General features: G+C 38.7%; 1 protein-coding gene across 1 annotated transcript in view; it reads left to right on the top strand.

Annotated features, from left to right (window-relative positions):
• The window catches only part of LOC126456770 (F-box-like/WD repeat-containing protein TBL1XR1), a 168756-nt gene that overhangs the window by 72781 nt on the left and 75862 nt on the right, over positions 1-20113 (top strand). Inside the window, exon 2 of the mRNA XM_050092535.1 lies at positions 13703-13848. Within this exon, the coding sequence (XP_049948492.1) occupies positions 13703-13848 (146 nt within the window). The remainder of the gene's footprint in view (positions 1-13702; positions 13849-20113) is intronic.

The following is a 20113-nucleotide window of genomic DNA, read 5'->3' as shown; positions in this document are numbered from 1 at the left end:
ACAAGAATAATTATTAGTCCATTTTAGCCAGTTTCAGCCATACTGCAGTTTCCAGGTGAGAAATTTACTATACATTTTAACTAGACCTACCAATTGGTACCAGCTTAAGAAATGAAATTGATGATTAGGGCACTAATTAATGTTGCCTCAACCTCTGGTATGCTACTGATGAATGTATACTTGCTGCATCCTCAGTTATCGGGGTAGTGGACAGATTAGAATGGAAAGAGAAGTCAGCAAAGAACATTGCATATAACTAAAACTATTTTCAGCAACCTTTTATTATGTAGTTTGGTTGCAGTATCCCATATTTTCTCCCATAGCATTTGTATCTGTTATAGTGGGTGTTTCACTAGTAAGTGGCCACAGGAAAAATGTTAAAGAATTCTTAATGGAAGGGGATATGAATCCACATTTGTACATAACATATCTTTAGGGTTGAGAAATGAATTTAGGTTACAAGAGATGCTGGAAGCTCCCCCCAATTGTATACACAGTTCAGTATGGTGGTACATATTCGTGTATGTTGGTGTCAGAGTGTTGGGTATTGAGTGCCTCAATTTCATGGTGGGTATTTTCTCATAACTCATCAATGGTGTATTGTTTGTTCTTGTACACATTACCTATAAGGTGAACCCACAGAAAATAATCTGGTGGGCAGGTCAAGTCAGGTGACCTTGGGATGTATTGGAAGTCAGCCTGTCAGTGGAAAATGATTCCTCCACAGCAATTCTAGCTGTAGATGTGTGGCACATCGCCCCATCTTGCAGATACTAATTCCTTGTCATGTAGATGGTTCTCATATTCGTTAAACAATATCTGGTCCACTCCACTTCTGACAGCAGCCTAAAAAAATTGATGATGCACCACTGTGATAATCCACAGAACACACTAACCTTCCATTAATGAAGGGGCCCCTCAGCTACTGTATGCTGGTTGTCACTTCTCTATAAACATGCGTTTTGTAAGTTCACATATCCTGACAAGTGGAACCATGCTTCATCATTATACCATTTGTACTGCCATAATCCTGACCTTTCAGCGTTAAATTGCTAAACCAACGGCGATATATTAGGTGTTTATTATGGTCAGACTGTATCATTCATGAACAGTTGTTAACTTTTAGGGATACAACCTGCTGCCTTAACAGCTCTCAGATGATGCTACATTATATTCCTGGTTCCTGTGGTAAACAGTGAAGAGACTTTGTGGCTGGCACCAACAATCATGCCTTTACCTCATCCACACTCTCTTCTGATAACTGCAGTCATCTCCTGCCGTACAGATCCAACAATGTATACTTTACTGTAGCTTTGTTACGAAGCATGGATTCCAGTATTTAGATGGCTTAAGTCAACCGTCAAAGCTTATCACAAACATTTCCTGACATGTCATAAAGGATCACTGTTTTTCAAGAAACATGTGCTCGTCCACAGAATATGAATGCATCACAAGAAACAAACAGTATGGGAAGAAGCAAGCTAGTAGCATGGAACACTGAAACATAAGACCCACACATGGCTTGCAGAACCTCGTTGTTGGTGCATTTCGCAGGTGCTGCCATGTTGCCAAGTTATGTGAGAACATTAGCCATGAAATCTGATAATGTGGGAGCAACATTCATGAACATGCAGCTGTGTATACAGATGAGGAGGAGATCACTTCCAGCACCTCTTCTAATGAGCCTTCATTCCTCAACCATAAAGGTACATCATGTACAATTTTGCTTCCATATTTCTTAAGATTTTTATAACACTTTTCCCACTTTAAGTGCGGGACATCTTGTACTTTCCCGCGATGGAGCTCTGATGATCCAGTGTAATGTTTTGTTCTGGGTGAGCTGTAAACTTGTAGGTTGTATTTGACACCATACCCCATATGGTAGATTTTGTTAACCCTCATCGCCAGTTTTGTAAAGACCTCGTCGCTACTGCTGTGGAGACCGAGTTGCCACTGTTGTTAAGGTAGGCTAAGTTTGTGATATGGCTCCTGATGCTACACTGCTAAGACAATTTCTCCCTGCCATTGTTAGACAGCTATGTCCCAGGGACAGGTAGCAGAATAGGAGAACGAAGGTTCTACAACACCCCAGCAAATTAGTGACAAAGTCCCACAAATGAGTTAAAAGGTTTACTTATCTTTGTGTCTTGATGTGTAGTCTGCAGGACTTCTTGCAATATAACACAAAAAAGGCCCTCAATGGCCAAGAGCAAATAATCGTAGCCAAACTTCACAGTACATAGCAAGTGCAGTTTACAACAACTGTCTGTCCACTTCTAAGACTTCACTAAATGACATTCCCTGCCTAAGTCAGCCCCGAATGATGGTCTATAACGAAGTGGGCTACAGCTGCTATTCTATGTTCTGAGTAGGCTTCTGTCTGTTGTCGTCTGGTCATTGGCGGACTGTACTCGACTGGCAATCGGCTGACGCGAAATTGATATCTTCATCCTCAGCGCCACAGGTGGCGCTGGTGGAACTCACACAAGTGGCAAGTCTCTATGGCACTGGCACCAGCTCGAATCTTTCTACCTGTGGTGCTTTCGGCCTGGCTGGGTCTTGTTCGGACGACACAGCAGTGACGGCTTGTATAGTCTTATCTTTGTCATCGTTTTCAAGTCTGTGCTGCTGATGAAGAGTGGTATGAGGGTTTTTGCCATTTGTAAACACTTCAGCATTTGCTGTGGTGTGAGTCTTCAAATAAATTTTTGTCTTGAGGTAACGTGGAGATATTTGAGTTTGGGGCCACTGGATTGCTGTATTGTTGACGTATAGGTTTCTTGTTAATTGTGAGTTGTTGTTGGTGAAGTGTTGACTGCTTATGTTTTTTTGGCATTTAGTTGAACTTAGTTAAGTGGACACCATCTCTTGACAGCTGTGGATTGTCTTTGTAATTTACAGATTTTGATGAAGTACTGGTGCATACCACTGTACCATTGGTGAATTGAGCTAAGTTAACTCCAGGTATTAAAGGAAAATCAGAGATACAGAAATTAAAGAGTATCGGAGAGAAGACCGATTCTGGGGACATGCTGGGTGATGTGGTCTTCATGTCCAAGATTTTCTTTTCACTTGTCACCATTATTTGCCTGCCTTTGAGAAAGTTGTTAACTATCTTTATAGAACGGTTGGGATTTGATGTTTGAGTGATCATCTCTCTGATAACATGATTTCCCGTAGTCGATGAAAACAGCACATCCCACTTGAGAATTTCAGTTTGAATCCAAACTGTTCCATGTGGATTGTTTTATCTAATAGCAGTGTAGTGTGTATGTGGGATAAGATGAGTTTAGTCAGTATCTTGATCATGGTATTGTGAATCTTGTTGGCCTGTAATTTGTGGCCGGCTTAAGATCTTTGTCCAGTTTTGGTTTAGTTACCATCCTGGCTGTTTATCACAGTGATGAGAAGTAGCATTGCTGGAGGATTTTTTTTTTTGTAGATCCTTGTTACTAATGAATTAATGGCTGTTGCTTTGGTGATAATTTTTAATTCTATCTGTTCCTGGGGCAGACTGCCATTTTTTTTAATTTTTGACAACTCTTTCAACTTCTCCAAACATTTATAGTTAGTGTTGGTGTTGGCACTGGCACACTGACACAGACACAATTTTCCCATTAATGGTTCATCATCTTTCTTCCTCAGAGTCATTTGGTGTTAATTCTAAATCTACGGCTCTTGAATGTAATTTGAAGGCATCTGCAAAAATTTCCGTTATTAATTCCTTAGACTTTTGTAGTGTTTCATTGTCGTCTCATAGAATCTGGTGTACTGCTGATGCTCACTGTCTTCCCAACTTGATATTTCGACATCATAACTCGTCTTCATCAGTTGTCTCAGCAGACACCTGATGAAGACGTCAGGTTACAACATTGAAATATCGTGTGGACCACCAGCACTACACTCGATCCTATGCAATGATATTTGAGTTATTTTTAAGCGGTTCATAGGTAAGCATGTGTGGTATGAATATTGCATGTTGTTTGTTCTTGGGTGCATTAATGTCTTTCGCATACTGCCATTCCTCATTGGAATCTACCAGAAAAGAATCCATCTGATCTTCCATTTTCTCATGTGTCTGTTTTGTTAGTTTGTGTCTTAGTTCCCACATTAGTTGGTGTATTTCAGATCTGTTTGCTGAATTTCTGTATCACTGCCATTAGTTTCAGAATCAGTTCGTCCTATGTTTCAGTTCTAAAAGTAGAGGCGATAATTTCTTTTCGTGCCTTATAAGGGAGTTCAGGAGTTCTGTTGAATATCAGCATTGTCCATGCACAATATTTTGACAACATAATTCATTGTCTTATCAGGTTCTACCTGAGATTGCTAGTTGAGTGGAACAGATGCAGTATTTATACTTACTGCCTTCCTCCTCTGTGGTCAGTTCCAGGTGTTCCATCTGCAGTCCATTCCTACTAGAAACATCCAGAGACATTGCATGTTCAGTCCGGTGTGTCTGTGCGTTCCCACTAGAAACGTCTCGAGACGTTCCTTCTTGGTCTGGTGCAACTGGTTATGAGCTGGAATTCTGTTTTCAGTCCAGTGCACCTGACAGCGATCTGCCGTTCGATCCTCGATGCACTTAGTTCTCTGTCTGGAGTTCATTCCTCGTGTACATATGCGCAGTTCCTCTTTCTGTGACTGATGACCTCAGATGTTAGGTCCCATAGTGCTCAGAGCCTCTTTCTGTCCCGGGAAAAACTGGATGAATGGACACCGTATCATAAATCTTTCTGTTGGTTGGCAGCTCTCCATCTTGATCTGTTAGAAGCTAATTTCTTCATGTCTACATAGGCCTAATTAGAAACTCCTGTATTATGTATAGCTTGTTTTAAAAATGCTAGTCACATTCTTCCTCATGTTATCTTCCCTTGTAGTGTTGCTTCTAGGACATCTACAAGTAAATGATTGTGTCATGTAATGTCACCAATCCAAACATGTGGTTTTCATTCTGTTGCTGTCCTAAAAGACCTTTCTTTGCTAGTTCTTTGTAGGACTTCGTGGTTGGTGGTTTTATCTACTCACTTGAACAGGAATCTTCAGCACCATACCTCAAATGATTCAAGAGATCATTTCATTTTTGTTTATTGTTCATGTTTCAGACTGTACAATGCTGTGTTCCGAATGCAGCTCCTAATCACATTTTTCCTCACATCAGTGCTTATGTTGTTTGAACAAAATATTTTTGCTTTATTCCTGAACATTGTTTATGCTTCTCTATTTTTTTGTTTTTTACTTATTAGGTATGTGTATGATTATATTAATTTTGATGTTTACTACTTCTGGTTCCTTGGAGCATCTGACTATTTCTGTCTTCTTTGAGTTAATTTCCATTTTGTATCAATCGCTTAGCACTGTACCCATAACTTTTAAAATTATTTTGGGATTTGTTTCATATGGAGCTACCACAACAGTCTCATCCACAAACCTAAAATTTATATTTTGTGACTCAGATACCGGTGCAGTTGGTCTCGGAAACTGACATACAGACAGGAGAGCAGTGTGGCCTTGCATATCCACATCCGGTGATGCCTGTGGGCTCAGGATGACACGGTGGCTGGTCAGTACCATTGGACCTTCATGACCTGTTCGGACAGAGTTTAGTTTAGTTTAGATACCTGTGCGGTATTCATTGCACTTTTTTATTGTAGGTTCTATGTAGATGACGAATAGGGATGGGGACGGATTGCATCCACGTCTTAATACATTTGAGAATTCTAACTTCTTTTGCGTAATGTTATCTGTACTGTCACTATTTGCTTGTTGTATACATCTTTAATTATTCTACTTTCTCTAGACCAGTTCCATAATCTTTACAATTTCCATTAATTTGTTCCAGTGGACAGTGTCGAATGCTTTTCTTAGCTCTGCGAAAACTATGTAAGTTTTTCTGTTGATACTTTCTTCAGTTATAGTATGAAGATATAGGATAGCTTTTCTTGTGCAGGCGTAGGATAGCTTTTCTTGTGCCTGTGCCTTCGGAACTCAAATTGGTCTTCAGCTAAATTGGCTTCAGTTTTGTTTTGATGCATCCATGTATTATTCTTGTTAATATTTACAGAGTGGTAGATAGAATTATCTAAGTCCTGTGATCTGCATGTATGGCTGTTTTGTTCTTCTTAGGAATCATTATCATGATATTTTCTTAGTCTTTTGGGATAATACCAAATCATTGCTTAAGACATATATCACACGCTTTAAGCATTTTGTGTAGGATCTTCTTTTCTAGCTGATTGTTTCAGATTCTTATTTTGTAATTTCAGGCCCCATTTTCCAAGTGCTCTGCATTTCTTCCTCATATTCTTATTCTGTGTCACTTAAATGTTCTGGCTTGTAGAACAACACTTCAATATATTGTTTCCATCCATTAGTTACATCCTCATTTTCTATAAGAATCCTTCCCCTCGTGGATTGGATTAAATTTCTGTATCGTTTTCATTTTCCAAAATGCTGTCGTATCTGATTGAGTGTATTTTTTGTGTTTCATTTTTCCAGTTTTCATTAATTTTGTCGTACAACTTGCACCAAACCCTTTTTAGATTTTGTTTGACTGTAAATTATGCTTCTTAGTATATTGTATTTCTGATTCACTTTTTCCCCTTTTCACTTCCTTATTTGTTGTGTCAGTGCTATTATGTGATCATTAACCAACGGTTTCCAGGGTCTGTCGTGTTGCAGACCAATTGTTTCTTTTGCTGCCGCTTTACTCGCGATTTTAGGTCTTTCGTTTGGATTCAAATACACCACCACAAAAGTTGTTTGTCCACTTCTGCAGTGGCAATATGTGGCAGTAGTTCATATGGTCTATGAACGGCCATTAACGAAGATCTCGGCCCACTTTTGCCGACTGTCTCTTCTGTTGGGAATCATGTGCCTTAGTGTGAAGGTTTCCCCATTACGTCTTATGTAGGCTAAATTAAAGTAAAAGATGGCTTGCTGTGGTGTGTCATAGGGGGCGTTCGTACACGCTTGCTTTTATGGCCAGTGAGAGATGCATTGGTCAAAATCTGCACGTGCAGGTTAGCGAATTATAATAACACAATGAAACTCAAAAGGGTTTATGATAATAGTCAACAACACTGAACTTTGTTTAAGCCAACTAATTATTTATGGAACAACTAAAAAATTATCGGCGAATGGTAACCTTACATCAATTCGAAATAATTAATATTTAATATAATGAATCTGTGTAGTACAGTAAATAAGTCGCGAGGCAAGTGAATGCTGATTCCAATTTCAAATAATTATTGCGAAATAAAAATTAAGTCCGTCAGCGCACCACAAACTAACGCACAGTGCAACAAATAATACGCAAGTTCACAGCTACACCTGTTCACATATATTCCAAAATTATAAGTCGAATCGATCACCCAAAATCAAATACCCGATCGCTTCTAAAATGTTCTAAGTCACGCGCAAACATGACAATGTTAAAGAATAAGCCAACAGCCACAATTGAGATGTCCCGTGCTAGTACGTGAAAAGTTGGCGAATGAACTCAAACCGCGCTATTGAGAAACGCGATAAATCCCTTGCTTCCACGCGAAGAGGTTAAAGCGTAAATGATTAGGATCAACTCGCCACCCAGAATGTAGTATCACACTATCGATATCGAACCCCAAAATTTTAATCCACCACTATCCAAATGTAACAATGATAACTTACTGGTGTATAAACAGAATGTCTATAGAATAGCTTTTCTTTCCCGATCATTTCCCTGCCTCACATAATAATATACGTTTGACGACTTGGGTTATCAATATCAATGTATGTTACATATGCTTCCTCGAACGAAACAATAGATATACATTAATAAAACCATTCCCTCCTCCAATCATTGGCGTTTGAACTGTCTAATGCCCTTTATTTATGGCCGTTTTAATAATCAAGAAAGCTGTAGATATTTCTAAATCCCCCTCCTCCTCCCCCTTGACCACATTTTCTGGGCTGTATTTGAAGGCTAATTCCAGGAACTACTGTAGGGATATTGATACGATTTTCATTAATAGACTGATTCACAATAAGGTCAGTTGCGTAACCATGCATAGGTAACCGCTACGCCAGACAAGTCGTCCGGCCCCTTGCAAAGTTGCTACTAAATCAATTCAATTTTTTAAACTTGCATTACCTGAAATCATAGAAAATAGGTATTTGGTATCTCATACTACCTTGATTCCACGTGTATTGTGAACGCTATGTACTGACTCATTTGCATAATCATACATTTAACATATTTGCCATATGGTGACTTTTGTTATGAATGAGTTGTTAAAAGCTTGACATTCTGAACCATTAGCTGACTTATCCATCTATCTATCGATATCTATTATGTTGTTGTAGCTTAAAGCTATTAATTTTTCTTTACGTTCAGTTCTATTTGTAATTGCAGTTTGCGTGTACCTTCCGTAAAAGTTGTCGTATAATGATGAAGTAAACTGTAGTGAGCTTGTTTCGCCTCTGCGATATCTGCGGTGCCTTTTTTTCCGAATACGATGACCGTAAGCTGTGGAAAGGAATTTGAGCAATCTTATTTGGGTCACATTGCTGGCTGCGTCGAGCGTCCGCCATGACGGTGCCATCCTTGTCGCCTGACTCATCAGCCCCCTCCACTGCGGGGAAAAACCCGGCCGCGCCCGGCTCGCTCTTTTGCAGCAGTTTCTCACCCCTTCGTCTTTCACCTCCGCGAAGAGGTGAATCGTTACATTTTCTTCATCTTTTCTGGCTGTTTGAAGTATAATACCAACTGAGGACCGTTTTCACAAAATACAAAAACTACAAAATTTGCAGAAATAATTTATGTATATATTCAAAATGAGACTGCTACATGGATTTTATGCCTGTTTAATCTTGCACACACAACTGTGAAATTTTTCCACGTCGACATCTACAAAAATGAGTTTTGCCAGTTCTGAATATTTAGTCATTTATTGTTAATTTTTGACAAAGTAGCAGCTGCTTCCCAATCAGGAGTCACAGCTACATGTTTTCTAGTAATGTACTTGATACCAATGTAAAGGAATTCAGAAAACTTTAAACCATAATCTTAACACCACACTATTATGAGGTTCCGAGCCAGCATGGTACATGAATGGTTCCGGAAAAGGGATGACGTGTACTATTTCAAACCCACTGCTGCTAACAGATTAACAATAGTGAAGCTACCATACAAAATATCCGAAGCCAGAGTTTTTATTTATTTTCTTTAAAAAGCAAAGGCAGTGTCATCGGAGGCGTCGAAAGAGCATACATTTCCTCTCGATCATTGTTGAAACGAAGAAAACTAACATAGATAGTTTTAAGGACATTGATCGATCAGCTTCAGTAAAACCTTGAAACCATGATAGTTGCAAAGAGGCTGACGATGTAAAGAAACTAAAGAGATTTTTTCATAGATCAACGAAATAAACCCAAGAGTCCTATGGAAGGCCCTAGAGTGAACATCACAGTTAAAGTGATGAAGTACAGTACCTTAATGAACTAATTTATTAAATTATTATTTGTTCAGTTGTTTAAAACAAACTGGAACATTTCATTCTGGAAACTAGAACATCACTGCTATGAAAAGTGTCGGAAAAAAAAGAAATTTTCCATTTCTTTTATTTGGAACTGAAAGTTGATAGAAATGTTTTTCCTGTTTAAGTAATTCTGTAATATGTGCTTCCTGATTTTTTTTGTAGATGTTGACTATTGTTAAAACGTTCCTCAGTTGTTGTCTGATTTATACATGATGTAAGTCTTAATTATATCCTTGAGGTCAGTACTGAGGACATTGTGCTGTTTCTTGAGTGTGATCTGGTCCGCTTTCTGTAGAAAGAGATGTCCAACTTTGGCGTTTCAAACTTCGCCACATGCATTTTCTTTATTTACTCACACATGTTTAGACAACGGTGTGTGCCTTTCCGCAAGTCTCGACACACACACACACACACACACACACACACACACACAGGTGTCAAAACATGTCTTAGTACACAGAGATAGAATACTTTTTTTTTTCTCGTAAGGTCGAGCTCAAAAACTTAAATTCATTTCTCAAACACGTCAACAGGTTCTTCCAATCCCATCAAGAAGAGATGACAGAGTCTGTTTGTTCTGCATTAGTTGTCTCAGATTTTCCGAATTTTGAAGTATGTTGGTGGTCCTACTAGCGGTAGGTTGGTTCTGATTGTTCATGAGTTGTGTTGGGCTGGTAGTGGACAGTGGCTTTGTCGTTCCCTTGTTCGTTCTAATTGTCTGTCTCGACTGCATTCTTTTGATGCCTTCTTGGGGCAGCTGGCAACCGCGCCCAGAGCCTGGATGCACCCCGTGACAAAGGACGCATTTCGGAGGTTCGTATGGGCGGAGCTTGTGTTGTGACGTGTTGAGATACCGTAGTTCTCGCACGTCAGACGCCATCTTCGCCTCAGTTGAAGCCTAGAGGCCGCCAGCGTCAGGAAGCTCGACCAACTATCCGCGTTCCCCGTCGACCTGGTGAGCGCCTTCGCGTCGCCGCCCTCCATTCCAGTGTTAACCGGTAGATTTAAGGAGCGAGAACTGTAAGTGCCAGCACTACCAGTTCCTTTTAGTGAATTTTTGCCGTCTGCTAGCACGGCCAATCGAGACGACGACAGCAGTAGTGACTAAGGAGATCATCTTACTAGCTGTAGCTTTAGATGTAGGCCTGTATGACTAGAGATTCAACCAGACCTGTTTTGATGACATGGTATAATTTATAGAGTAGAATTTAGGTACTTTCAAGAAAGTAGCTCCAATCGTTTCACAAAGATAAAAAAAGGCAGAACTTGAGCATTGTTTCAGTCGAAGTAATTGGAGAAGGAAAACTTTCGACTAATCGTGGAAGGGTACATTTGTAGCTGTACTTTGTCTCTTTCTCCAAAGCGACAACCAGGGCGAAAACAGAGGCAACAGCAGCAGAGCAGAGCGACACCGTTTTTGTGAGATCTAGAGACAATACAGATGGAAAAAGAGACGAAAGAAATGTTCACGTATTTACGTTAGCCAAGACAGAGAAAGATTAAAATCGGGACTGTGAGAACTGCAAACAGTACTTTTAGCTTAACAGCTCCAGAAATTAAAAAAAAAAGAAGAAACTGTCAAAAGTGGAACGTGTGTGAATGGGTACGTTGGGTAGCGTCTGAGAGTCGTGTATGTACATAAGTACTATTCTCTGCTGTGGATTCTGTCTCTTTGGGAAGAATGGGCTCTGTCACAACTCGCCCACTAGACCGCGAGTGGCACCGCCTATGGTAGGGCTAGTTGCCTTGTACAGGACAGACAGGAATCGGGTAGAACTAAGAGTGTTATACTGAACCATCTTACCAACGAATTTGAGATACTGTCTTTCACTGAAACTGAAACTGAGCCAGTGAGACTCACTTCACATGTTGCCCTGTGTGAAGAGGAGGGCGGCAGTTCAAACATATGGTAAATAGTGGTATCCCTTAGGAAAATGAAACAAGGTCCACTTCATGTTCGTCTTTTGAATCTGCAGCTCTTGTCCACTCTTTTCGCATTTGCAGTTACAGGATATGGGTTCCACATTTTTGCAAACACATTTTTTCTTTTTTACCTAGACATGTTTCAGCTCCTCTATGCCATCGTCAGTGGGTTTTTGTTTATTGGAAACTGTAGAAAGTGAAAGTATTTTAGGTCATAACTGATTTAACAAAGTGAGGCCTAAGGAAATTTTTGTGTGTTTTGATTCTTAGCGTGATTTTACGTTATATGTTTTTGCAGGACCGACTGTATGGTGACCTGCACTGATAGGTTGTCATCTGCAAATCAAACGATGTAAATGTAAATTTCATTAATTGACATATATCTTGATTTTTTAAAAACTTGGTTTTGGCATGTCAAAATGTTTTGCTTATATAATCGTTACTACTCACGTTTTTTTTTTGTATCTGATCTTTCTTCTTTTAGGTTCCAAGGACACACACACACACACACACACACACACACACACACATTAATATAATTTTTTGTGTAGTTCATTTCTTTATAAACGCCTTTTTACTTCACAAAACGCGGTGAGCACTATGTTGTGTTTCTTAATCCCGTCGGTGTTTGTTTTTTAGTAGTAGTAGTAGTAGTAGAACGTTTACAGCATTATAGACCCCTTATGTAGTTACTGCTGTGTCATTCTGTCAATTAATTCATTTATCTGTTTTGAAGTGAGTAAAGAAGTAATTTCTGAACTACTGCAGATACTATCTACATCATGGAGAAGATATTTTCTTCAGATATTTAGCATTTATTAGGTGCATGTCTCATATCTATCATCAGCGATGTGTGGGACAAAGCATAACATATTTGTACGGTGGGTGAACAGTGTGAGGAACCTGTAACTTCCACTGCATTAATGCTACCAATTGAGAAATATTGCCGGCCGATGTGGCCGACTGGTTCTAGGCACTTCAGTCTGGAACCGCTACGGTCGCAGGTTCGAATCCTACCTCGGGCATGGATGTGTGTGATGTCCTTAGGTTAGTTAGGTTTAAGTAGTTCTACGTTCTAGGGTACTGATGACCTCAGATGTTATGTCCCATAGTGCTCAGAGCCATTTGAGGAAAAGTAATTGTTGATAATTTATGTAATTATTATTAGAGCCTTACAAAATTATTATAATAGTAATGATCTCTTGAAAATCATTTAGTTTAGTGACTGAAATAGAATTGACTCATTTAGTTTTTACACATCAGAAAATTTCATTTTACCCCTCAGGGGTGTAATCACCCCCAAGTTGGGAAACACTGTTCTAAGGGCCATATCGAGCAATGTGGCACAGTGGTTTTTTCGGCACTGGACATGTACTCAAGAAGAGCAAGTTTAAATCCCTGTTTGGCTGTCCAGATAGTTGGTGAGCTGCAGATTCTCAAAATTGCATAATGTAAATGACAAGATGGTTCTTTCAAAAAGAAACATTTGATTTATTTTCCTGTCTTTACTCTGTTTTAACTTGTGCTTTGTCTGTAATGACTTTAGTTGATCTTTCCTACACTGTTGAATGAGAAGGCTGTTCAGCAGTGGGACGGAGGGTGACTGGAAGGCAAGTGGTGGAAGTAGCAAGCCAGGATGAGGTAATTGGACGGTGGAAGTAGCAAGCCAGGATGAGGTAATTGGACATGGCTTTCTGCTCCCATATGTAGCAGGCAAATTTCAGTACACCACACTTAAATTGAGTAGGTTAACTGTATTCTGACTGCCAGTCAGTTGTGTATTTAGGAGGGGAAACTGTCCTCTCAGTGACAAATGTGATGACACTTTTAAAATTTTGTGCAGTGTCTGGAGTACACCTTACCCCTTTAGGAAGATATCAATGTGTGTGTATATAGCAGAGTGCCTGACTCATCCATTTATTTACTAATGATTGGTGAGTCACATATATCTGTAACCATTACTATTGTGTGTGTGTGTGTGTGTGTGTGTGTGTGTGTGTGTGTGTGTGTGTGTGAGAGAGAGGGAGAGAGAGAGAGAGAGCATTTACTGATTTAATAATTTTCACTGTTGTTACATTTGAATCACTGACTGTTACCTGGCCACAAATCACTGCAGAAAGCTTAACATTGATCAAAGTAGTAGTGAAGGGCTGTATGGGACCTCATATTTACTAACTAAATATATAGTTCCAGCAGAGATTTTTTGAAATGTGTGCCAGTTTGCAACAATAGTTTGTTAGCTAAATGACATTTTGTTTTTGCAGGATTTCAACATTCCGCATACACCTTTGGCATTGAATCACACATAGCACAGTCTAACATCAATGGTGCACTAGTACCACCTGCTGCATTGCTCAGTATTTTGCAGAAAGGACTTCAGTACACAGAAGCTGAAATTAGCATAGGAGAGGTAAGAAGTATTGTTTTTCTGTTGTGTTAATATGTGGATTAATTTCCTGAATTATTAAAATTATATAGTTCCCAGAAATACCTTTGTGTGTTTCTGATAATTTGTTATTGTATAAGCACTGTAAGGTATGGACAAATTTTTTCATTCTGTTCGTTAATATTTTTATTGAGAACTCTAAAAGATCGAAAGGACAAATGATAAATGATGAACATGTGAGTAAGCTCAACTAATTAATTCTGGCCATGTTGGCTCCTTAGGGTAGGCATCATGCTACTCGGTATGTGTACATTAACCACTAGGCTGTATATGTACCCTAACCACTAGACAAATTATGATGTACTTAACACCCAACTACTGGCTGTCTAAGTGACAAGAAGGCAGGTGGTTCACCATTTTAATTGTTGACAGTCCCCCACTTTGCCTGTCTACCCCATACTTGTCAGCTGAAACAGGCTCAATTAACAACCGGGTAATGTCACCTCACTCTCTATCATTAATTGAAGATTGTGCTTGTGGTCCAGTCCAGCATCCTTGAGCCACTAGAAACTGTACCTTGTGAGAGCTTCTGGAAATAGCATCAGAAGGTTGAGAACTTGAATATAATTAAAAATGGTTGATGATGGGGTACTGTGATCACAGAAAGAAGGACAAACAGACCATTACCTCAGAAAGAGGAAGAAGTAAGGGAAATTGAAAATAAAATCATTGTAGCTACAGCCAAAGAGAAGCAGATAAAAATCGCAAATACGAACACTTTATTGTGCCCATAACACAGAATTTATCCCTGTTGGTGTTTTCCATTGGTGGCATGCTGGCCTGCATACTTCATGTTCACAGACTCCAAAAACTGGCTCTGATCCGTACTTTGTTAATCTATGGCTTCAGCCCCTGGCACCTTGCTCCACTCTCCTTGGGAAACTGCCAGAACTACATCCATTCATTGTCAATAGCAGACAGTAGACAGCCAGAATAAAATGATGAGGATGCATTTGTAATATCACACCTGGTGCGTACTTTGATACCTAAATCAGGTATCCCTACCACATTAACACTACGATACCAGTACATATCAGCACAAACGCTTGTTCGTAGGTGCTTGAGACAAAAATTATTTACAGTTAAAATGATACCACTACAAATCCCTTTTCCTAGTCATAGCACATAAAACAAGATAAAAACCACGCTAACCCCCCCTCTCCCCAATGAATATTAAGTACGGATATACTCCGGTTTGACTTAACCAATATGGGAGGTTCCTGTACAATAGCTGCAGCCACTTTAGTGAGGTATCTGTGGCAAGGACAGACTAACATATGATTCCTGAAGTGAGATAGCAGACAGACGTATTAGTTGATGCAGGGGAAACAGTCTGGTTGATTGCGTAATCTGTCATTGTAATGTTAACCAGTAAGTCCTTGCTGTCTTGATACTGTGAATGGATGCGAGCATGGGGAGACTATAAGCATTACATTTCCTAAGGGCATGCAACTCTGCTTTAGTGATCATGGCATCATCGTGGGTAAAACATTCTTATGGTAAAATGATCCTCTATTTGATTATTTGGGGAAGTTGGGGGTGAGTTGTGTGGGCATGGGACATTACTCAGGAATTTGTTGTCATCAGAAAAAAAAAAAAAAAAAAAAACCAATTCCTGTAGATAGGCTGAAGTTAAGTTACGTACAGTGGAGATGAGTGAAGTGCAGTGTCAGGAAGAACAGTACTTCAGCCCGGGTAAGTACAGAGTTATTAACATAGAACAAAGTCGTGATAATGCCAAAGAAAGTCTAATAATGAATAAGGAAATAGAACTGCAGATGTGCTACTGTAAATAACATAGTGAATGCATTTTCACAGCCAGAATATGATCGTGGTGTGGAAAAGCTATGTTCATGACAAGTAATGGATTGTTATTGGTACTCTGTGACCTTCAACAATTTTCCACCCTAATATATGCACTGTGCCCTTACTACATTCTGCTCTTTTGGTCCACAGAATAGAACAGAAATGAAGGCAAAATGGTTCATGAGGATTTGGAGGAGGAGGAGGAGGAGATTTAGTGTTTAACATCCCATCACCAATGATGTCATTAGGGATGGAGCATGAGCTCAGATTAGGGAAAGCAGTTGGCTGTGCCCTTTCAAAGGAACCATCCCGGCATTTGTCTGATGTGATTTAGGGAAATCTTAGAAAAACTAAATCGAGATGGCCAGATGCAGGTTTGAACTGTCATCCTCCCGAATGTGAGTCCATTGTGCTAACCACTGTGCCACCTCACTCAGTCATGAAGATTTGCATGAAGCTTCATTACACCAGATCTTTCTTCATACCTGAACAACATTTCTTTGTAATTACAGTTTGCATCTGTCATCTGAACAAAGTGACTTACTTACCTTTGTACTCTTTTGCTATTTTCACGTTTGTGACATCACTTCTGTGTGAAGTGGCATAAAATGGGAGCCCAGGAACAGTTCCAACCATTTGCTCTCTTATTACAGTCTGTAGCAGACCTAATGGAATTAGTTTCTACATCATGGTCCTCAATACGCAGAATAAATTTACCTGCAAAGAAATTGATTTGTGCCTTTCCCCCCCTCAAAAACACTAGTCACCTGTAATGCATTCCCCCAACAAAGCATATGATATGACAAATATAAACTTTATCCACAAATTCTAATTCCAACTAGGCCTACAGCTTAACTGTCTTTGATAGGGCGCTATCTGCTCCTGCAATCCAGTCTTCACACAGAATAAAATGTTCAAGCTCTCTTAAATCATGACCATGACATTTGTAAGAATTTGAAACTTTTCAGTATTTCAGTAATAGAATCTACGGGCTCTGTAACTATTCCTAAAATTTAAAAAAATAAAAGAAGTAATGCGGAATTTGACTTGTCATTGTAAATAAGACAAGCTCCAGGGAAGATTCTTTCCTTACATACACTGATGCAAAATGCAGAAAGATAATCTGACAAACTTTGTCAAATTTGATTACATTGCCAAATATAAGGATCCCAATTGCAGTTGGTTTAGACTTTCAGTTAGTAGTTAATCTTGCTTGGAGTCACATTTATTTCTTGACTGTCACACATTATTTTCATTTATGACTCATTAAAGCACTCCCTAAACACGTAATAAGTTTTGTGAGTCACAACTGATTCAGTCTCGTCTCCTTTACTTCTTTTGGCAAGCATTAGAGTTGTAAAGCTATTGGTGGAAGAATCTTTGCAAAATTTTATCGGAATTGTTGAGATTTTTCAGCTTCAACAAATCCCGAATTGTCTGTCTTGAATCTTATATCTAGACAGGTTGCAATCAAGTAATTTGACTTTTCATTTAAGGAGCTGAAACAACTTTCTAATTCAGCTGTCAAAAAATTTCTCATTTGTGGTCAGTGTTTTTTATACTGTCTCACCATGGTCTAAATACTTATTTGACGCTGCAGTATGTGGTATTATTTGAATTTGCAGAAGGGACCAGATCTTGTATTTGTTATTTGTTCAAAGGACTTCAGGGCGACACATCAAATTCCTAAGCAGGTCATAATCAGACAACTTCAGAGACATGCCCTCTTCTTGTTCCAACAGGTGCTCTGCAATATAAAGGGTGGAAATTACACGTTGTGCTGATACCTTATAACAACTGATAACCGAGCGAGGTGGCGCAGTGGTTATACACTGGACTCGCATTCGGAAGGACGACGGTTCAATCCCGCGTCCGGCCATCCTGATTTAGGTTTTCCGTGATTTCCCTAAATCAATCCAGGCAAATGCCGGGATGGTTCCTCTGAAAGGGCACGGCCGACTTCCTTCCCCATCCTTCCCTAATCCGATGAGACCGATGACCACGCTGTCTGGTCTCCTTCCCCAAACCAACCAACCAACCAACACTCTGAACAATGTTCCTCTTTTTGAGTCGCCAACAGTGTTTCTTGAGAGAAGTGCAAATGATTGCAGTGCGTTTCAAGAGATCTACCAGAAGTGATTATTCTTGTAACTTCAACATGGACCTTCAGTGACTCAATTACAAACTCCTGCAGTGAATGGATAAAGCAGCTGGCAGCTTTCATAGTGTTTGCACCACAGTCATGAGTGAGCAATTTGATTAGTATCCCAACAGTCCATGATAGCATGGCATTTTACAGCAAGGTAATGCTTGTTCTAGGAGACTTGTAAATCTGTCCTGTTCTGTGATAGATAAAGGCATGGTGTCTAGCGCAATCATTTACACTATTAAGTAACAATATTTGTACCATTTGCACCTCAAAGCTCTTTCCTTTCAAACAGTTCTGATATAGTCAGTTGCTTTTCTATCAGTGCTGAAGGCGAACTAGTACGGGGGGATACTGGGTACGGCTAAAGATGGTGTAGGTGTGCAACAGCAGGATGTTTATTAAATTGCTTGGAATTTATCTAGATGTTTTGTGTTCAAATGTTTTTTCACAGCTGAAGTATCTGCTACACAAAAGAAATATTTCATGTGGTTTAAGGTAGGTTAGGTATTTTCTATTAGTTTAAATGCAGGGCATTTCCATGCCAAGTGGTCTAATTTTGGAAAAAATTCCTGCACAACCATTACATATTTTTCTGAAATTTTATGCGAACATTCACACGTGTTCCCAAAGAATGTAAGTAAAGTTTTACTTTTGTAATATAAAACTTGCAGAAATATAGTCATTTGTTTGACCCCATAGTGCAGCTTTCAACAGTGCATCCCACAGTTTTTGGCTACTTCGAAACATAACATCTCTGGCAATATTTTCTTGAAAGAAACAAAACTTGTATAACATTTTCAGCTCTCTTAAGTGAAGTAATTAAAACAAAGATTTTTTGACCTATTTTCATATGGATAATTTAAGCAAAGTTGACTTTTTATATCTCTGGAAGTAATTGTGGGATAAACCTTAAATTTTAAACCTAATAACTTACTAATACAAGGTCTTAGATTATAAGATCTCATTCTCTTACTGCTTTCCATTATTTTACAAATTAAGGGCAAAATTAACAATGTTCATACAAATGCCAAGAATTGATATTTTTAGCCATCTTTCACAAAAACCATTGTCATTTGAAAGACCGTGTTTTAAACCACCTAAAAATCTATGCAATACGAGCATATAAGCCGCTAAAAGTCAATGACAAGGTGTAGGTGCTTTGAAAATGCGATCATATTCTGCTGTACTCAAATTTTTCATATTTTATTATGTTCTACGATTGTTTAGTAGTCTCTGGGGAAGGTATTATCAGAAGTCCTGATGACTAGGAAGTGAAATTGAGTCAGAAGAACTTGAATAACTTCAAAAAGGGATGTTGTTTGTCACGACTCATCATGACATATTTCAGTCTTCTTTTTTTTCTTTTTTTTTTTTGCTGTAGTAACTACCGAATAAACTGGTTATATAAACTTCAGAATTTAACTGTGCATTACCAAGGCACTGTAGATGATGTTAGTAAAAGTGTTGCATAAGAGCTGCAACACACCATGTATAAACTGCCTTCAGGTTTTACACTACTGTCACATTGTATAAATTTTCGTCAAGTTCATAGCAGTTTGTCCGCAGTCTTTGAGTATGCCTTTTTATTGTGCACTGCTACTGGTTTAAAAGAGTTTGCAGAAGACTCTTTTTTGTAAAAGTGAGCTAAAAATACTCATATTGGCATTTTTACAAATACTGTCAACTTTATCCTCAATTTGTAAATTACTGGAAAGCAGGAGGAGAATGAATTGTATAATGTAAGATCTTGCATTGGTAAGTTATTAAGTGCAAAATTTAAGATTTATCTCACAATTACTTCCAGAGATATAAAAAGCTAAACTTCACAATTTTCCAAGTGTCTATTTTTCTGGTTGATTTTGCTTAAATTATCCATCTGAAAATTGTGCAAGAAATCTTTATTATTATTTTAGTAAAGAGAGCTCAAAAAGTTTTACAGATTTTGTTTCTTTCAAGAAAATATTGCCAGAGATACTATGTCTCAAAAGCTGCCAAAAATTCGGGGGTGTACTGTTGAAAGCTGTGCTATGGGATCAAATAAATGACCAAATCCCTGCAAATATTCAATTCAATTTTTATTATCACATAACATGCCTTATACAATCAAAGATTGTGACATAGGTGATTTGTCAGTTTTACACTATATATAATAATACTAAAAATAGACAATAAACTAATAATATATATGGTGTAACATCTTCAAAGGGGTATTTTAATTACAATTATAATGCATTGTTGCCATTCATGAAATCTTCTACACTATAGTAACATTTA

Source organism: Schistocerca serialis, chromosome 2 (genome assembly GCF_023864345.2).
Source record: "Schistocerca serialis cubense isolate TAMUIC-IGC-003099 chromosome 2, iqSchSeri2.2, whole genome shotgun sequence".
NCBI lineage: Eukaryota > Metazoa > Arthropoda > Insecta > Orthoptera > Acrididae > Schistocerca > Schistocerca serialis.
The sequence above is the reverse complement of the archived record's forward strand: the minus strand, read 5'-3'. Positions and strand labels throughout refer to the sequence as shown.